Raw genomic sequence first — 17682 nt, forward strand, 5'->3', positions numbered from 1 at the left:
ACCTACAACAATAGTTTTCATTCGAGTATTGGTATGGCACCGTTTGAAGCTTTGTATGGTAGGAGATGTCAGACACCTTTATGTTGGTATGAGTCCGGTGAGAGTGCTGTGGTTGGACCGGAAATCGTTCAACAAACTACGGAAAAGATTAAGATGATTCAGGAGAAGATGAGAATTGCTCAGAGTCGTCAGAAGAGTTATCATGACAAGAGGAGGAAATCACTTGAGTTCCGAGAGGGAGATCACGTGTTTCTTCGTGTTACTCCGATAACTGGGGTTGGTCGAGCTTTGAAGTCAAAGAAGTTGACACCTCGATTTATTGGTCCTTATCAGATTTTGGAGAGGATAGGAGAGGTAGCCTATCGTATCACTTTACCGCCGTCACTTGCGAATTTGCATGAGGTTTTTCATGTGTCTCAGTTGAGGAGGTACATTCATGATCCGTCGCATGTGATCCAAGTAGATGATGTACAGGTGAGAGATAACCTGACTGTTGAAATATCGCCTATGAGGATTGAGGATCGATTGAAGCAGTTGCGGGGCAAAGAGATTGCCTTAGTGAAGGTAGCTTGGGGAGGACCAGCAGGTGGCAATGTGACTTGGGAACTGGAGAGTCAGATGAAAGAGTCTTATCCAGAGTTATTTGCTTGAGGTATGTTTTCGAGGACGAAAACTCTTTTAGTGGGGGAGAGTTGTAACACCCCGAATAAAATAAGAGAATTATTTTATTTAAGTTAATAATATATTTATTAATTTAATTAAATAAATTGAATTATTGGATTATTATTATTATTATTATTTGGAATAATAATTAGTGGAAAATATATAAGTTGGAATAAGAGAAAAGGGTTTCATTTTTTTTTGATAAAGAGTTTTCACGTAAAACAGAGAAGCGGCTGAAAGGTGAAAGGTGGAGAAAAGGCAAAGAGGAAGAGCTAGAGAGCAAAGGTTGAAGAACGGAAAAGCTCGAAGCTTAGAGATTGCCGGATTATCTCAGGTAAGGGGGGTTTATCGTCGTTTAATGGGTATTATAGATTAACATGTCATGGGTAGTGATAAACCGTGAATTGACCCTAATTGGGATTGTAGAATGTTGAAAAATGGTGATGAGTAAACTGTGTTTAAGCTGTAATTGAATCGGTAATTGTGTGAGTCGTGTTCCCCCGAACGTATAGCTTTTTACGGAAATTGAATCGGAGGTCCGGAAGTCCTCCAACGGCGGAAAATGCGGAGAACTCTGCATTCTGCCTTGTGTTAGCGCAGGAACTGCTGTTTTGTCTGCGTTAACCGGTTAACCCAGGGCGTTAATCGGTTAACACTGTTATATTTTGTGAAAATGTGCTGTTTTGCCTGCGTTAACCGGTTAACCCAGGGTGTTAACCGGTTAACACTGTTGCGTTTTGCCAGAAAATGTATTTTGTCCTGCGTTAACCGGTTAACCCAGGGCGTTAACCGGTTAACACTGTTGGAAATCAGAAAAATTGGTATTTTAATGTTGTGAACATAATTGGTTGGTATTTTAATGTTGTGAACATAATTGGCGATTGGCCTATTATCGTTAATTGGGATGAGTGATTTTGTTGGGTTATGTTATGAAGTGTTGATACAAATATGTTGATAAGTTGTGTTAAAGTTGTTGAAAATACTGAGTTGTAGGCTTGATGAGCCAGAGTTGATTATAAGTTGATTATGTTGAAAACCTTGTTGTGTTGCTGTTATTATTATGTTGTCGGAATTGTAAAGTCGTGTATGCCATGTACATTTCATATGCATTAAGTCGGAGCTTTGCTCACACCACGTTGGCCTGGATTGGCAAAATTTTAAGTTGAAAGTTGAAGGCTTATGCCTTGATGCCCACTAAAATGGCAATGATTTTAAGTTGGGAGTTTTACTCCGAATGGTACCACATGCATGATGAGTCGAGTCTCATTTGAGTTGCATTTTATGTTGTTATTGAGTTGCATTTTATGTCGTTATTGAGTTGCATTTTACGTTGTTATTGAGTATGATATTTGAGTTGATGTGCCGTTACTGAATGCATGATATGATTAGGGTGATTAACGTGTAAATTTACTTAACATAACATGATAATTTATAATGTTTGTTATATCGATTGAGGAACTCACCCTTACAACTATTTTTCAGGTAACGAGCAGTGATTGAGTAGAAGCTAGTGCCTGGAGTCTAGTGTAGTCTACTTAGTGGGTCGTGCTCTGATAGATGTAACATCGGGACGGGATGTTTTAACTTGTTGAATAATTTTATGTGTAATGTATTACATATGTTGAATGATCTCTATCCGCTGTGTATTTTACAAGAAGTGTTTATGTTGAATTAAATAATGAGCATGACAGTTTTTATGGTGTGAAATGTTGTGTGACACCCTTGGTGCATGATTACTCTGATATATATATATTTGTTGTTGTTATTAAATATTTGGGGTATTTTTAGAAGGGTGTTACACTGAGGATCGAAAATCCACAGTTGGCTATGTGTTTATACTAGGTGGTGCACCAGTTACTTGGAGTTCGAGAAAGGAGCCAGTAGTGGCATTATCGTTGTGCGAAGTAGAATACATAGTTGTTTCCCTTTGTGCATGTCAAGCAACGTGGATGGTGAATCTGGTCGAAGAGATAACAACAAAGAGTCATTGAACAATTACCATGAAGATCGACAATATGTCAGCTATCAATCTGGCGAAGAATCTGATAGCACATGGTCGAAACAAGCACATCGAAATGAGGTTCCATTATCTTCGAGAGCAGGTAGCAGATGGGAAGATGAATGTGGAACACTGCAGAATTGAGAAACAGATTACAGACATCATGACGAAAGGAGTGCAAGTTGAAGTGTTTAAAAGACTAAGAGCTATGATGAATGTAGATAGTTTAGACACAATGAATTAGGTGGTGTGTTAAATTGTAATTCCTTGTGTTGAAGCTGGTTGCTCGACAAAAGTAAGAAAGTGTCGAATCACCTAGTGTGTCGAGTTGTATTAGTGTGTCGAAGTGTCGAAGTATGTTGCTTCACACAGGATTTTGACTTTGACCTATTTTTAGTAGTGTTAATTATTTTGGGTTTTTATAGGTTTGAGTTTTTCCTTAGGAAGCAAGCTAACCTAAATCTATAAATAGAGGGAGTAACTCTTATTCTTATAAAAAGAGAAGAAAGAACTCATAACATTGTATTCACAGAATTTTGCAGTTGCAAAGTGAATAAAGAAGTTTTCCACAGGTTGTGGACAGAGGGAAAATTCTGCAAAAAATATTTTTTTTCTCCAACGTTCTTTTCTTTCTTTCTCAATTGTTCTTTTCATTATCATTGTGTGAGTGATAACAATCTTGTTTATTAAGATTTATAGAAATTCTCCATAGATTATTATGGATTTCCAACCTCCATAACAACCAAAATCATTAAAGCATGAGTGAAGGGACTTGATAACAAGTACACCAATAAACAACTAAAACCGAATATCACTTAGTCACAAAAACTCAGATTGAGGTTTTGCTGATTTGTTGCTAGTAAGGTCACATACGATGTACTTTTCGCAACATGTAAAATTGAATAGCTAACTCACAAAGTTTGTTATTCAGTAATTGACCGTTGTTTGTAATTAGTAGTTTTAACTTAGTCTCTATACATTTTGGTAAATGTTGAAAACTTAGTGACTATAACCCTACATATAAGCTTTATCCATATATACTCCAAGAAGTGTCCTTTCAAAATATATATTACAAAAAGTACGCAACATTATTTTCAAATTACCTTTTAGAATAATAGAATAAATATCACTAGTCAATATAGTATGGTCTAGTAATTCGGATTATCTGTAGGGAATACCATGCAACTTGTGAAAGCTATCCATTTGCAACTTGCAAACTTAAAACGAGAGTGTAACCATATATATATCGAAACACTGGTACTTGAAACAAATCACAAATATTTTTCCCCTAAAATACAAATTCCAAGTCATGGAATCTATCTTAAAGATTTTGTGTCTTTTTTCTTTACTCTTTTCCATTTTACAACTTTCCAAGTTGATTCTTAAACGTAGAAACCAATCATGTTTCATGTTAGCCTATGAGTGTTTCAAACCAAAAGAAGAAACAAAACTCAACACAAACACATGTGCCAAAATAGTCCTAAGAAACAAAAACCTTGGTCTAGAGGAATTCAGATTTCTCTTGAAAACCATGGTTAGTTCAGGAATCGGTGAACACACTTACTGTCCAAAAAACGTTCTTGAAGGAAGAGAAGCATGTCCAAATCTCAAAGACACGTATGAAGAAATAGATGAAATCATGTTTGATACACTCGACGGCCTTTTCAAACGAACATGTTTCTCTCCTTCAGAAATAGATATTCTTGTTGTTAATGTTTCATTGTTTTCACCAATACCTTCACTCACAGCAAGAATCATAAACAGATACAAAATGAGAGAAGATGTAAAAGTCTTCAATCTCGCAGGAATGGGGTGTAGTGCAAGTGTTGTAGCTATTGATCTTGTGCAACAGCTTTTCAAAACACATGAAAATTCCTTAGGAGTTGTTGTTAGCACAGAAGATCTTGGTTCTCATTGGTACTGTGGAAAGGACAAAAAAATGATGTTATCTAACTGTCTTTTTCGTTCAGGTGGTTGTTCTATGCTGTTCACAAACAAAATGGAGCTGAAACACAAAGCTATCCTGAAACTGAAACACATGGAGAGAACACAGTATGGTGCTGATGACGAAGCTTACAGTTGTTGCATACAAGTGGAAGATGAAGAAGGTTTTGCAGGTTTTCGATTAACCAAAAGCCTTGTTAAATCTGCAGCACAAGCTTTGACAGTAAATTTGCAGAGTATGGTTCCAAAGATTCTCCCGCTTTGGGAACTGGTACGGTTTTTTACAGTTTCTCTACGCAACAGTATGAAGAAAATTCAGTTGGAAAATATTTTGTCAGTAATTTTTAGCCACGGCGCTAAAACGGTTAAAAAACCAATATTTAATGTATTAGGAGGTGGAATAAACTTAAAAACTGGTATAGAACATTTTTGTGTTCATCCTGGTGGTAGAGCAGTGGTTGATGGAGTTGGTAAAGGCTTAAAATTGAATGAGTATGATCTTGAACCAGCTAGAATGGCGCTTCATCGTTGGGGGAATACTTCTGCTGGTGGATTATGGTATGTTTTAGGTTATATGGAAGCAAAAAAGAGACTCAAAAAAGGTGATAGAATATTGATGATTAGTCTTGGAGCTGGTTTTAAGTGTAACAATTGTGTTTGGGAAGTGATGAAAGATTTATCTGATACCAATGTTTGGAAAGATTCTATTGAAAGTTATCCTCCACCTTCACTGAATAATCCTTTTAAGGAGAAGTATGATTGGATTCATCATGATTATCTTAACTTTGTGAGGTTGGATACTAGCACGATGAAGATTGATTAAGAGATGAAATCATCATCTTCATCATCATGATTCTCATACAGAAAGATATAGTTTGATTGTGTTAGGAGTAAAAAAAAAGGAAAAGTTACATCATATACAAATTTTAAGAAGCTGTGGGAACATTTTGAAATATTTTTCTAGTTTATTTATGTTTAAAGATTATTATAATATTGTAATATTTGGTTAAAAGAGGCGAAAAGCAAGTTTAACCTCATAACCATGTGTGCTATTGATTATGAAATAAAGCTTATGTCATTAATATGTGTATATCTTAGGGTGAATAAATAATGTTTCAGTCTAAAGCAATTGATGTATTTGTAAAAAAGTTATTTGAAGTATGAAACACTGCCCCATATGAGGTTCATGAAGATTGCACATGAAGAGAGGATGGTGTGTGAAGCATTAAATGGTTCCATTGTCCTTACTTACTAGTATGAAAAATAGGTTTCTTGACCCTCTCAGACATTATTTATTGCATTGGATCTTTCTTTTTCCTATTCAATTATGTACTCTACCATATTCTTCAATAATGAAAACGGCTAGATTTTATTTTCTCTATATTGTGACATGTATGTATATTCTCCGAACCTGTCTACTATTATTTAAGCCTATATATAGAATGAGTAACATGTTTTAAGAACTTCACATGTCATGACTTATTATAAGAGGACATTTTATTTGGTTTAATTTGGTGCTTCATGTACTTGTTTGCCCAATGAAATCAATACTTTCTTATGGGAGCAATTATTTGGTTCTTGATTTCACAAAGTAAAAAAAAAACCTTGTCATTTCTTAAGTAAAATTTTATCCTTATTAAAAAAATAGTTAAATGCATTTTATTTTTTTGATTTTACGAAAGAGAGATAATACAGTTATTAATATATATTTAATTAAATTGTCATCAATTAATAATATTAAGCAATTAATGCACTTATAATTTTGGAATAAAGACATTAAATACAAATAGATTTGTTAATGTTTTCTTATATTTAATATCAAAAAATTAAAAAAACTTCTTCATTAAGATCGGAAGGAGTACTTTATTTACCCATTAATTTTTCATGTGTTTTTTTTTTCTTCTTCGGGTGTATGTCATGTTTCTTATAGCACATGATTGGTTCTCCAATGACAAAACGTTAATATGAAGCACGGACACCTCTAAAATAGACGTGTCGTGGTGTCTGACATGCATCATATTTGACACTTGTATGACACTCGTACGACACATGTCGAAAAAGTCAGATAAGTGTCCCCTGTATGACACTCTTTGAATTATTGTCTGATACATGTATGACACTGTCATACCCCAAAATTTGCCCGTTGATATTACAAAACATTTTCCAAGACCCTCCGACTTGTTCCACAAGGCACTGACATCCCAAAGGAACGAAGGCCCGGCTCACGAATGGCCCAATCCAGAAAATGGCCCAAAACTGGCATGTTCGCTACACGCTCGCCTAGCGAACGTTACGTTCGCTACACGCTCGCCTAGCGAACGTTCGCTACACGCTCGCCTAGCGAAGCAAACGTTCGCTACCAGCTCGCCTAGCGAAGCTGACAGACAACAGAAAATTTCGGGCTTCACTCCGAGCCCATTAGGTCATGGAAAAAGGCATTATAAATACCAGCACTTCAGTAACAAAAAAGAGGACGAAAAACGGAGGAAGAGGGACGGAAACCCTGGCACGGAAACCATGGAGGCTACTTTAGAGAGTTCCGAGTGAAGAAACCCTGAAGGCCGCTTCCCCGCCCCGAAGCTACCGCCGCCCAACTCAATCCGGCTCGCCAATTCAAGGTTGCAATTTGATTGCAAACAGGTTTGCATTACTATTATCGTGTTATTTTCTTAATTTGCATGTGATACCGCTTTATGTTCTTAACTTGCATGTGATAATATAATTGAATTCATAAACATATTTGAGGTTTTGCATGTGAATTTAAGTGTGCCGGGATATTGTGAATGTTGAACCATATAATTATGTGTTGGATGCCATAAGCCATGCCGCAGGTCGAAGTCATACTGTTCTGAAATTCAAAACCCGCAGCCGCTCGCTAGCACATCGCTAAGCGAGCACGCAGCGAGTGTTCGCTAGACCTTCGCTAGGCGAAGCAGAGGCGAACAAGGGCAGCCGCCAATATTTTGTTTGTTATGTCTTATGCGTATCTGGTCGATTCTATGTTAATTATACACTGTTTTCTTGCTGCTGTTTTTCTTTTACGGTGTAATCCTCGATTGCACCCTGATTTGGTATGCTAACCCGTTTGTTGAATTTTGCAAAGGTTCATATGTCCCAGAAAAAAGACCGCCGTTAGGTCTTCCACTTTATTTGTGGGATACCCTTGTGGAGGCTCACCCTAAATTGCTTAATTAATTTTAATGTGTTAATTTTAATAATTAATTTTAATAATTAATTTTAATGTATTAATTTTAATGTATTATTTTTAATGTATTGATTTTAATGTGGAGATTCATCATAATCACCTAATTAACTTTAAAATGTGGCCTTTAAATATGTGATCTTGGACCTCTCTTTTGCCTTATGATATTACGGTATTACGGTCATGTCCCGCGAATGTGGGGATACACTTAGCAATGGCCCTTCGATTAAATCATCATAAAATAAATCATAGTCCCTCGGATGTTGCCTTCGAAAATACGATTTTGTCCCTCGATGACCCTTCGGTGTAGCCTACGGTTAAATGATGATCGTCCATTCGAATGCTAAGGTATCCTTACAACTGTTGCCTTTAATGACCTATCGATGACCCTACGATGACCCTTTTACATCCAAAGGATAAAACTACTTACTTCTCAATAGTAAGGACAGTTTTACCCTCATAAGGATAGGAAATGCCCATAACGACCTCAGGAAGGTATAACTCTCAATTACTGGATCATAACCTAAAACATCTTCCACCCCTCACACTTTACACTTTACAAATCCTGGAAAATCACCACTTGGTATACATTCATACTAGAATCATTACCGAGTTATATTTTTCTAAACCATTTTCAAAATCAAATGAGATAAATACTTTGTATACATTCATACGAGAATCATTACAAAGTTAAACTCTCTTTCAAACATTTTTTAAGCAATTCACCGACACTTTTCAGACAAAAATATAAGTGATCCAGTAATTAAGAGCCCATGGATAACCATGGATACAAAGGGTGCTAACACCTTCCCTTTGTATAATGTACCTCCCGAACCCAAAATCTATTGAGGTCTTTCCTGTTCTTTTCCACCTTTCCTTATTGGATAAAAGAAAAGTCGGTGGTGACTCTTGCTATCCGCGACATTGCGATAAAAAGCAAAACATCCCAAGTCAGTTCACCGTATGACAGAACTGGCGACTCTACTGGGGACACTTTAAAAAGAGAGGTTACCTTAAAAAACAAGATCACTTATTTAAAATTGTCTGATTTACTTTTAAGGGATTGCTTGGGTATTCTTGAGTGAAAGATCCTACACCCGGATCTAGTGTACCTTAGGTAAGTAGCAATAGATCATCGCGACTATCCGGCGTATACTGGAATGGTTAAAATGATGGCTACGGTTAATGTGACACTTTGGTTGTCCTGATGTTCCTCATGTTACTTGAGGAAAAATTTGGCTTCCGCGTGGTGTCATCAAAGCATTAACCAGACCTTTAGAACCCTAATTGACTCATCCTGGCCATTAGAAAGTAGTGAGATAACTGACTTCGGTTCCGACTGGGGTTGGTTGAGACTCGATACTACACTCTTTGAGATTGGACTTTAGGGAAGCTTTGGTCAACCACTTGGTGTTGCACTGAAGTGGACTTGAAGGAAGGTCAATGATTGGAGATCCTTTTAGAACCCGGTTACTATTCTAGGACAGGTTGAACCAACTAAACTTCAGTGGGGAGGGTACTTACCTATGGAACTCATGCAAGCCTTAAAACCTAGGAATGATGGTTGTGTGACTTGCTTGTGCTTGTTATTTATTTAACCTCATAACATCATAACATCATAACATCATAACATCATAACATTGTACTAACCATTTCAAGGACTTAGGGATTTAACTTTGCTCTGTTTTGTATGAAAAAAAAAACAAAACAAAAAAAAAACAAAACAAAACAAAAAAAAAACAAAAAAAAAAAAAAAAAAAAAGTTTCCCTTTTCGGTAGTTTATGCAAAGTTAAATTCCAAAAGGCCTTGAAAACATTTCATGCATTGCATAGCATAACATAGCATAACAGGTACTCTAAAGGGATCAGTATTCTCACGGTTTTCCTCCAAACAGAAAAATGGACCTCGAACAAATTGTCAAAGACCTCCAGGCTCAGAATGCTCAACTCCAGAAGATAATCTTGAACTTATCCAGGGGGCAGAAGGAACTGAAGGCTCTCTTGCTCGAGAAGAAAAAAGACAAGAAATCTGTGAGGCACACTAACCCGGGAAGAAGGCAGTTTACGAAGATCAATATGACTTTAGCACAGGCACTGCAGGGTATGCTAAAAGCAAATTTAATTACCCTCAGAGATCCTCCTGCAAAACCCAACACTACTTCTCCTCGTTATAATCCCAATGCCAGGTGTGCATATCACTCCGATAGCCCCGGGCATGATACAAACAATTGTTGGTCGTTGAAGAACAAAATTCAGGATATGATCGACGCCGGAGAATTTGAATTTGATCCGCCTGAGACTTCTAATGTCATCACTGCCCCTCTGCCTAATCAAGATGAGACTGTCAATGCTGTGGAAGATACTGATAACGATTATGACTTGGATAGCTGGATTTCCCCAACAATTGGTGACAGACTCGATAGTTGGAAGGCTGAAGACACTATCCCGATTTCCTTTAGTCATGAGTAATTGTTATTGTTGTTTCAGCATTTTAAGGCATTGTGTCTATGCCCGGGGCACAATAGCTAATTTTTCAAGGGTTTTGTCATTTCATAAGCATATTCATATTCAATAAATCAATGGACTTTTTGCATTCAAATATTGCGCTCTTTATCTTTCCTGTCATTTTTTTTCAAAACAAGCTATGTTTTCTTGCACACACGCACGTAACAGTTTTCCGATCCATATCCACTCTGGATCCTGTTGATAATAGTTCTGCTACTGTTCATTATGACTTTGAAAATCCGATCTACCAAGCTGAGGATGGAAGCGAGGAAGATTGTGAAGTCCCTGGTGAACTTGTCAGACTGTTACTACAAGAAGAAAAGACCATACAGCCGCAGGAGGAATCAATTGAAATTGCAATGGGTACTGAAATAGACAAGAAAGAAGTCAGAGGTGTCTTGGGGCACTCGAATTACATTGCCCGATTCATCCCACATTTGACTGCTACCTGCAAACCCATCTTCAAATTACCAAAAAAGAAAAATCAAGAGATGGTATGGAATGATGAATGACAAAATCAAGAAATATCTCCAAGAACCTCCAATTCTAATGCTACCAGTTGAAGGAAGACCTCTAATCATGTATTTGACCGTGTTAGAAAATTCAATAGGGTGTGCTGGGGCAACATGACGAGTCTGGTCGAAAAGAGCATGCCATACACTGCCTTAGCAAAAGGTACCGACTGTGAAACAAGATACTCACAGCCCGAGAAAGCTTACTGTGCTTTGGCTTAGGCTGCTCGCCGACTAAGACAGTATATGTTGAATCATACCACTTTATTGATTTCTAAGATGGATTCTATCAAATATCTACTTGAGAAACCTGCTGTCTCCTGAGAGAGTTACCACTGATAATGGTACTAAACTAAACTCTACACGCAGTTCAAAATAAAGCACCATAACTCTTCTCCGTACCGGCCAAAGACGAACGGCGCCGTGGAGGCTGCTAACAATATCAAGAATATAACAGTAACATACAAAGACCGGCAGGAGATGTTACCTTTTGCTCTTCATGGTTACCGCACTTCGACAGGGGCAACCCCTTTCTCTTTAGTCTATGGAATGGAAGCCGTTTTACCAGTGGAAGTTCAGATTCCCTCTCTAAGAATTGCGAAAGATGCAGGCTTAGATGAGGATGAATGGATTCAAACTCGACTCGATCAGATAAATCTGATTGATGAAAAGAGACTTGCGGCTGTTTGTCATAGGCAGATATATCAGAAGCGCATGACCCAAGCATTTAACAAAAAGGTCAAGAGACAGGTGTACCAACTTGGCGCCTTGGTGGTCAAGCGTATCATTCTACCACAAGGTGATCCCAGAGGCAAATGGACTCCCACACACGAAGGGCCATTTGTAGTTAAGAAGGTATTCTCTGGTGGAGCCATGATGCTTGCTACAATGGATGGCGAAGAGTTCCCGCATCCTGTGAACGCTGACATAGTTAAAAAATACTACGCATAAAAGAGACCCGCTAGGTCGACGTACCTAGGCAAAAGTAAGGGCATCCCGGCGAACCAAAAGGGTTCGGGCAAAATTAGGGATAAACATATAAAGACGTACACCCGGCAAGTCGAAAACCTGAAAAGGCGGCTTGGGCAAAAAGGGTATCCCGGTGGACTGAAAACCTGAAAAGGCGGTCCAGGCAAAAATTAGGGATTAAAGCGTATGACTATGCCCCGTTCTCTGTCTGCTCCAACCAAGTTCAAGGGACTGAACAAGCCAATCGCTTCTATCCGACAGCAGGAGATGAGATGCTTGAAGACATAATGACAGTGGTGGAATTAGAATCGATAGGACTTTTTCTGCATAGCTTTCTCTTTGTTTGCCTGACAATTTCCTCTTACTAGGATTTCTGTCTCCTTGTACTCAAATTGCCTATGTATAGGCCCTCTTTCAAAATCAATGTCATTTCATTTCGGAAAAAATGTTGTTATTTTACTTTTCTGTTTTGTTTGCATAAACGTCCATTGATTTAATTTGAATTGATATATGCATTTGAATATGATCAATGTTTATCAAAAATACATGCCTAGAATAGTAATAGCAATTACTACACGACTTCAGGATCGAGGAGAAGGTCTAATCATGCTTCCCAATGAATCTGTTGCTAATTCTATTCCCCAACAAGAACCAGCTATTGCCCAGCAGAGGTCGGCATCACCAGACATACTGGTCATCTCTTCTACCCTCAGCCAGGCTCGGTTGAATATCTTCTACCATCAGACAGAAGTCAAATACCCCTAGCTAAGGAAGGGTCATCAATACAAATATCTCCGACCAGAAGACTGAGATTTATTTCCCCAGTAGAATCCCCTGGAAGAACGTTTCAGACACATAGTGCACTCATTTCACATCACATACCTACATATAATTTTCATTCCGCATCATATATATTACATCATTTCATAACATATACATGTATACAATGCTCTCATTTATTCCAGACGCATAATTCACTCATTACATCATTTCACAGCATACGCATGCATACAACATTTGCATCTCATGCATCATGACATGGCATGAAGCTAACTTTATTTTTCAGGTCAATTATCCTCCTGACATAGTCAAAACAAAGGTCCATTCAGACGGACATCCTTATCAATTACATTCAGGATTCAAATACATCTTTCAGATACACTCCATGACAACATTCATTCTGACATCCTCCTAACGATGGCATCTATAAGCCCATCCCAGACATTTATTGCAAATACAGCATATACAAATACTATCAGATATAGCCTAGCGTACGGTTCATCCTGATTCATCTCAACATATGACTCCTTCAACTCAGATACGATCTAGCGTACGATCCATTCTGACCTTCAACAACTCAGATACGATCTAGCGTACGATCCATTCTGACCTTCAACCACTCAAAGACAGTCTAATGTACGACCAAGTTATACCTTCAAGTCAGATTCTGCAAATACAGTCTAATGTACGACCAAGTTAGACCTTCAAGTCAGATTCTGCAAATACAGTCTAATGTACGACCAAGTTAGACCGTCAAGTCCTCGGACAACTCAGATAAGGTTTAATGTACGACCAAGTTAGACCTTTATCTCCTCAGATGCTACCTTCGGACAGGTACATTTCTGAATGGTAGTCTAGTATACGGCTACTCCCTTACTCAGGTGCTACCTTCGGACAGGTACATTCCTGAATGGTAGTCTGGTATACGGCTACTCCCCTTGCTCAGGTGCTACCTTCGGACAGGTACATTCCTGAATGGTAGTATGGTATACGGCTACTCCCCTTGCTCAGGTGCTACCTTCGGACAGGTACATTCCTGAATGGTAGTCTGGTATACGGCTACTCCCCTTGCTCAGGTGCTACCTTCGGACAGGTACATTCCTGAATGGTAGTCTGGTATACGGCTACTCCCTTACTCAGATGCTACCTTCGGACAGGTACATTCCCTTGCTCAGATGCTACCTTCGGACAGGTACATTTCTGAATGGTAGTCTGGTATACGGCTACTCCCCTTGCTCAGGTGCTACCTTCGGACAGGTACATTCCTGAATGGTAGTCTGGTATACGGCTACTCCCCTTGCTCAGGTGCTACCTTCGGACAGGTACATTCCTGAATGGTAGTCTGGTATACGGCTACTCCCCTTGCTCAGGTGCTACCTTCGGACAGGTACATTCCTGAATGGTAGTCTGGTATACGGCTACTCCCCTTGCTCAGGTGCTACCTTCGGACAGGTACATTCCTGAATGGTAGTCTGGTATACGGCTACTCCCCTTGCTCAGGTGCTACCTTCGGACAGGTACATTCCTGAATGGTAGTCTGGTATACGGCTACTCCCCTTGCTCAGGTGCTACCTTCGGACAGGTACATTCCTGAATGGTAGTCTGGTATACGGCTACTCCCCTTGCTCAGGTGCTACCTTCGGACAGGTACATTCCTGAATGGTAGTCTGGTATACGGCTACCCCCTTTACTCAGATGCTACCTTCTGACAGGTACATTTCTGAATGGTAGTCTGGTATACGGCTACCCCCTTTACTCAGATGCTACCTTCGGACAGGTACATTTCTGAATGGTAGTCTGGTATACGACTACTCCCTCTTCAAGCAGATTCAGCCTAACGGACGGCTCATTCTGCAATTCAGAATCGATCTAGCGTACGATCCGTTCTGATCTTTCATCCCCATCAAAGTCATCCGCCTAACGAACAGCTCACTCTGATACCCAGATATGGTCCAGTGTATGATCCATTCTGATCCATTATCCCCAGCGGCATATAGCATACTCTGACTCCCCAGCGAAGTCAACAGCATGATGGATGATTCACTATACGGTCTAGCGCATGACCCGGTATGACGTCCATGTCTTCAGACATTGTCTAACGTACGATACAATCTGGAAATCTCCTCATCGAACCTCCTGGATGGCATCTTTAAGCCCATCTCCATCAAGACTAATGGACAAGCGCAAATTTTTGGGGCATTCTAGTGTTCAATAATCTTTCACCTCCAGACCACGAACGGCATACTCGCCATTCTAACTCTCTCGGTTCAAGAATATTGAACAGGGGCAGCTGTCATACCCCAAAATTTGCCCGTTGATATTACAAAACATTTTCCAAGACCCTCCGACTTGTTCCACAAGGCACTGACATCCCAAAGGAACGAAGGCCCGGCTCACGAATGGCCCAATCCAGAAAATGGCCCAAAACTGGCCTGTTCGCTACACGCTCGCCTAGCGAACGTTACGTTCGCTACACGCTCGCCTAGCGAACGTTCGCTACACGCTCGCCTAGCGAAGCAAACGTTCGCTACCAGCTCGCCTAGCGAAGCTGACAGACAACAGAAAATTTCGGGCTTCACTCCGAGCCCATTAGGTCATGGAAAAAGGCATTATAAATACCAGCACTTCAGTAACAAAAAAGAGGACGAAAAACGGAGGAAGAGGGACGGAAACCCTGGCACGGAAACCCTGGCACGGAAACCCTGGAGGCTACTTTAGAGAGTTCCGAGTGAAGAAACCCTGAAGGCCGCTTCCCCGCCCCGAAGCTACCTCCGCCCAACTCAATTCGGCTCGCCAATTCAAGGTTGCAATTTGATTGCAAACAGGTTTGCATTACTATTATCGTGTTATTTTCTTAATTTGCATGTGATACCGCTTTATGTTCTTAACTTGCATGTGATAATATAATTGAATTCATAAACATATTTGAGGTTTTGCATGTGAATTTAAGTGTGCCGGGATATTGTGAATGTTGAACCATATAATTATGTGTTGGATGCCATAAGCCATGCCGCAGGTCGAAGTCATACTGTTCTGAAATTCAAAACCCGCAGCCGCTCGCTAGCACATCGCTAAGCGAGCACGCAGCGAGTGTTCGCTAGACCTTCGCTAGGCGAAGCAGAGGCGAACAAGGGCAGCCGCCAATATTTTGTTTGTTATGTCTTATGCGTATCTGGTCGATTCTATGTTAATTATACACTGTTTTCTTGCTGATGTTTTTCTTTTACGGTGTAATCCTCGATTGCACCCTGATTTGGTATGCTAACCCGTTTGTTGAATTTTGCAAAGGTTCATATGTCCCAGAAAAAAGACCGCCGTTAGGTCTTCCACTTTATTTGTGGGATACCCTTGTGGAGGCTCACCCTAAATTGCTTAATTAATTTTAATGTGTTAATTTAATAATTAATTTTAATAATTAATTTTAATGTATTAATTTTAATGTATTATTTTTAATGTATTGATTTTAATGTGGAGATTCATCATAATCACCTAATTAACTTTAAAATGTGGCCTTTAAATATGTGATCTTGGACCTCTCTTTTGCCTTATGATATTACGGTATTACGGTCATGTCCCGCGAATGTGGGGATACACTTAGCAATGGCCCTTCGATTAAATCATCATAAAATAAATCATAGTCCCTCGGATGTTGCCTTCGAAAATACGATTTTGTCCCTCGATGACCCTTCGGTGTAGCCTACGGTTAAATGATGATCGTCCCTTCGAATGCTAAGGTATCCTTACAACTGTTGCCTTTAATGACCTATCGATGACCCTACGATGACCCTTTTACATCCAAAGGATAAAACTACTTACTTCTCAATAGTAAGGACAGTTTTACCCTCATAAGGATAGGAAATGCCCATAACGACCTCAGGAAGGTATAACTCTCAATTACTGGATCATAACCTAAAACATCTTCCACCCCTCACACTTTACACTTTACAAATCCTGGAAAATCACCACTTGGTATACATTCATACTAGAATCATTACCGAGTTATATTTTTCTAAACCATTTTCAAAATCAAATGAGATAAATACTTTGTATACATTCATACGAGAATCATTACAAAGTTAAACTCTCTTTCAAACATTTTTTAAGCAATTCACCGACACTTTTCAGACAAAAATATAAGTGATCCAGTAATTAAGAGCCCATGGATAACCATGGATACAAAGGGTGCTAACACCTTCCCTTTGTATAATGTACCTCCCGAACCCAAAATCTATTGAGGTCTTTCCTGTTCTTTTCCACCTTTCCTTATTGGATAAAAGAAAAGTCGGTGGCGACTCTTGCTATCCGCGACATTGCGATAAAAAGCAAAACACCCCAAGTCAGTTCACCGTATGACAGACACTCATACAAGACGTGTTATATAATTCAGGTGTATAAGTGTTTTAAAAAAACATTGTTTTTTTCTTTGCTTTAATCTACTTTACACGTTTTTTAGACAATTTTTACACATATATAAATGAGTTAAACATGTATTCAAAATATATTATTAATGAATAATTAAACACTTGAATTTTGATTAGAATATTTTTAACTTTTTAAATAGTAGATGGATTAATGAAGCTCAGATACCATTGATGTGAAAATAGCAAGTGTACTATTTTTCTCACTGTAGTAATAAAAGGGACATTCCCCGTTTGTCGATCTCAAGGACTGCTTGACGATACAGAGTTTATAGATTGTTTCAATTAGACAAAAGCCTTTGGTTTTTGTGTTGTGGTGTAATTATACTACCAATTGCAAATAAATAAAACAAGTAAAAAGGTTGAACGGGATACAAATGAGAGAAGATTGCTAGGGTTCGGTGAATGAAACTTCTTGTAACAGATATAATTTATGACGGCGTAGAGCTATTCCTGTCAAATTAATTCCGGTCCTCAAGGGTATCTATTCCTAAGTCCTTAGTAATAGACCTTTGATTATGTAACCTAATTACTATGTCCATAAACAATTAGGTTCATACTCAAGCATTCACATATCAAGAATTACCGGTCAGATAGAAAATCCCTAGTCCTAGGTTATTTTTACTATCCAAAGTTCTTATCCAGGTCAATGAATAATTGCGGTCCAGCTTACACTATTCATAATAATCA

General features: G+C 38.8%; 1 protein-coding gene across 1 annotated transcript; it reads left to right on the forward strand.

The window, feature by feature from the left end:
• Positions 1–3831: 3831 nt before the first annotated feature.
• Positions 3832–5797, forward strand: LOC127098121 (3-ketoacyl-CoA synthase 19). Its single transcript, XM_051036627.1, has one exon. The coding sequence runs from the start codon at positions 3972–3974 to the stop codon at positions 5427–5429; it is 1458 nt and encodes a 485-aa protein (XP_050892584.1). The 5' UTR covers positions 3832–3971; the 3' UTR covers positions 5430–5797.
• Positions 5798–17682: the final 11885 nt, after the last annotated feature.

Source organism: Lathyrus oleraceus, chromosome 6 (genome assembly GCF_024323335.1).
Source record: "Lathyrus oleraceus cultivar Zhongwan6 chromosome 6, CAAS_Psat_ZW6_1.0, whole genome shotgun sequence".
Lineage (NCBI taxonomy): Eukaryota > Viridiplantae > Streptophyta > Magnoliopsida > Fabales > Fabaceae > Lathyrus > Lathyrus oleraceus.

Bases quoted from the DNA above. Each gene is read 5' to 3' on its own strand.
- LOC127098121 (XM_051036627.1), top strand. From the start codon at position 3,972: ATGGAATCTATCTTAAAGATTTTGTGTCTTTTTTCTTTACTCTTTTCC.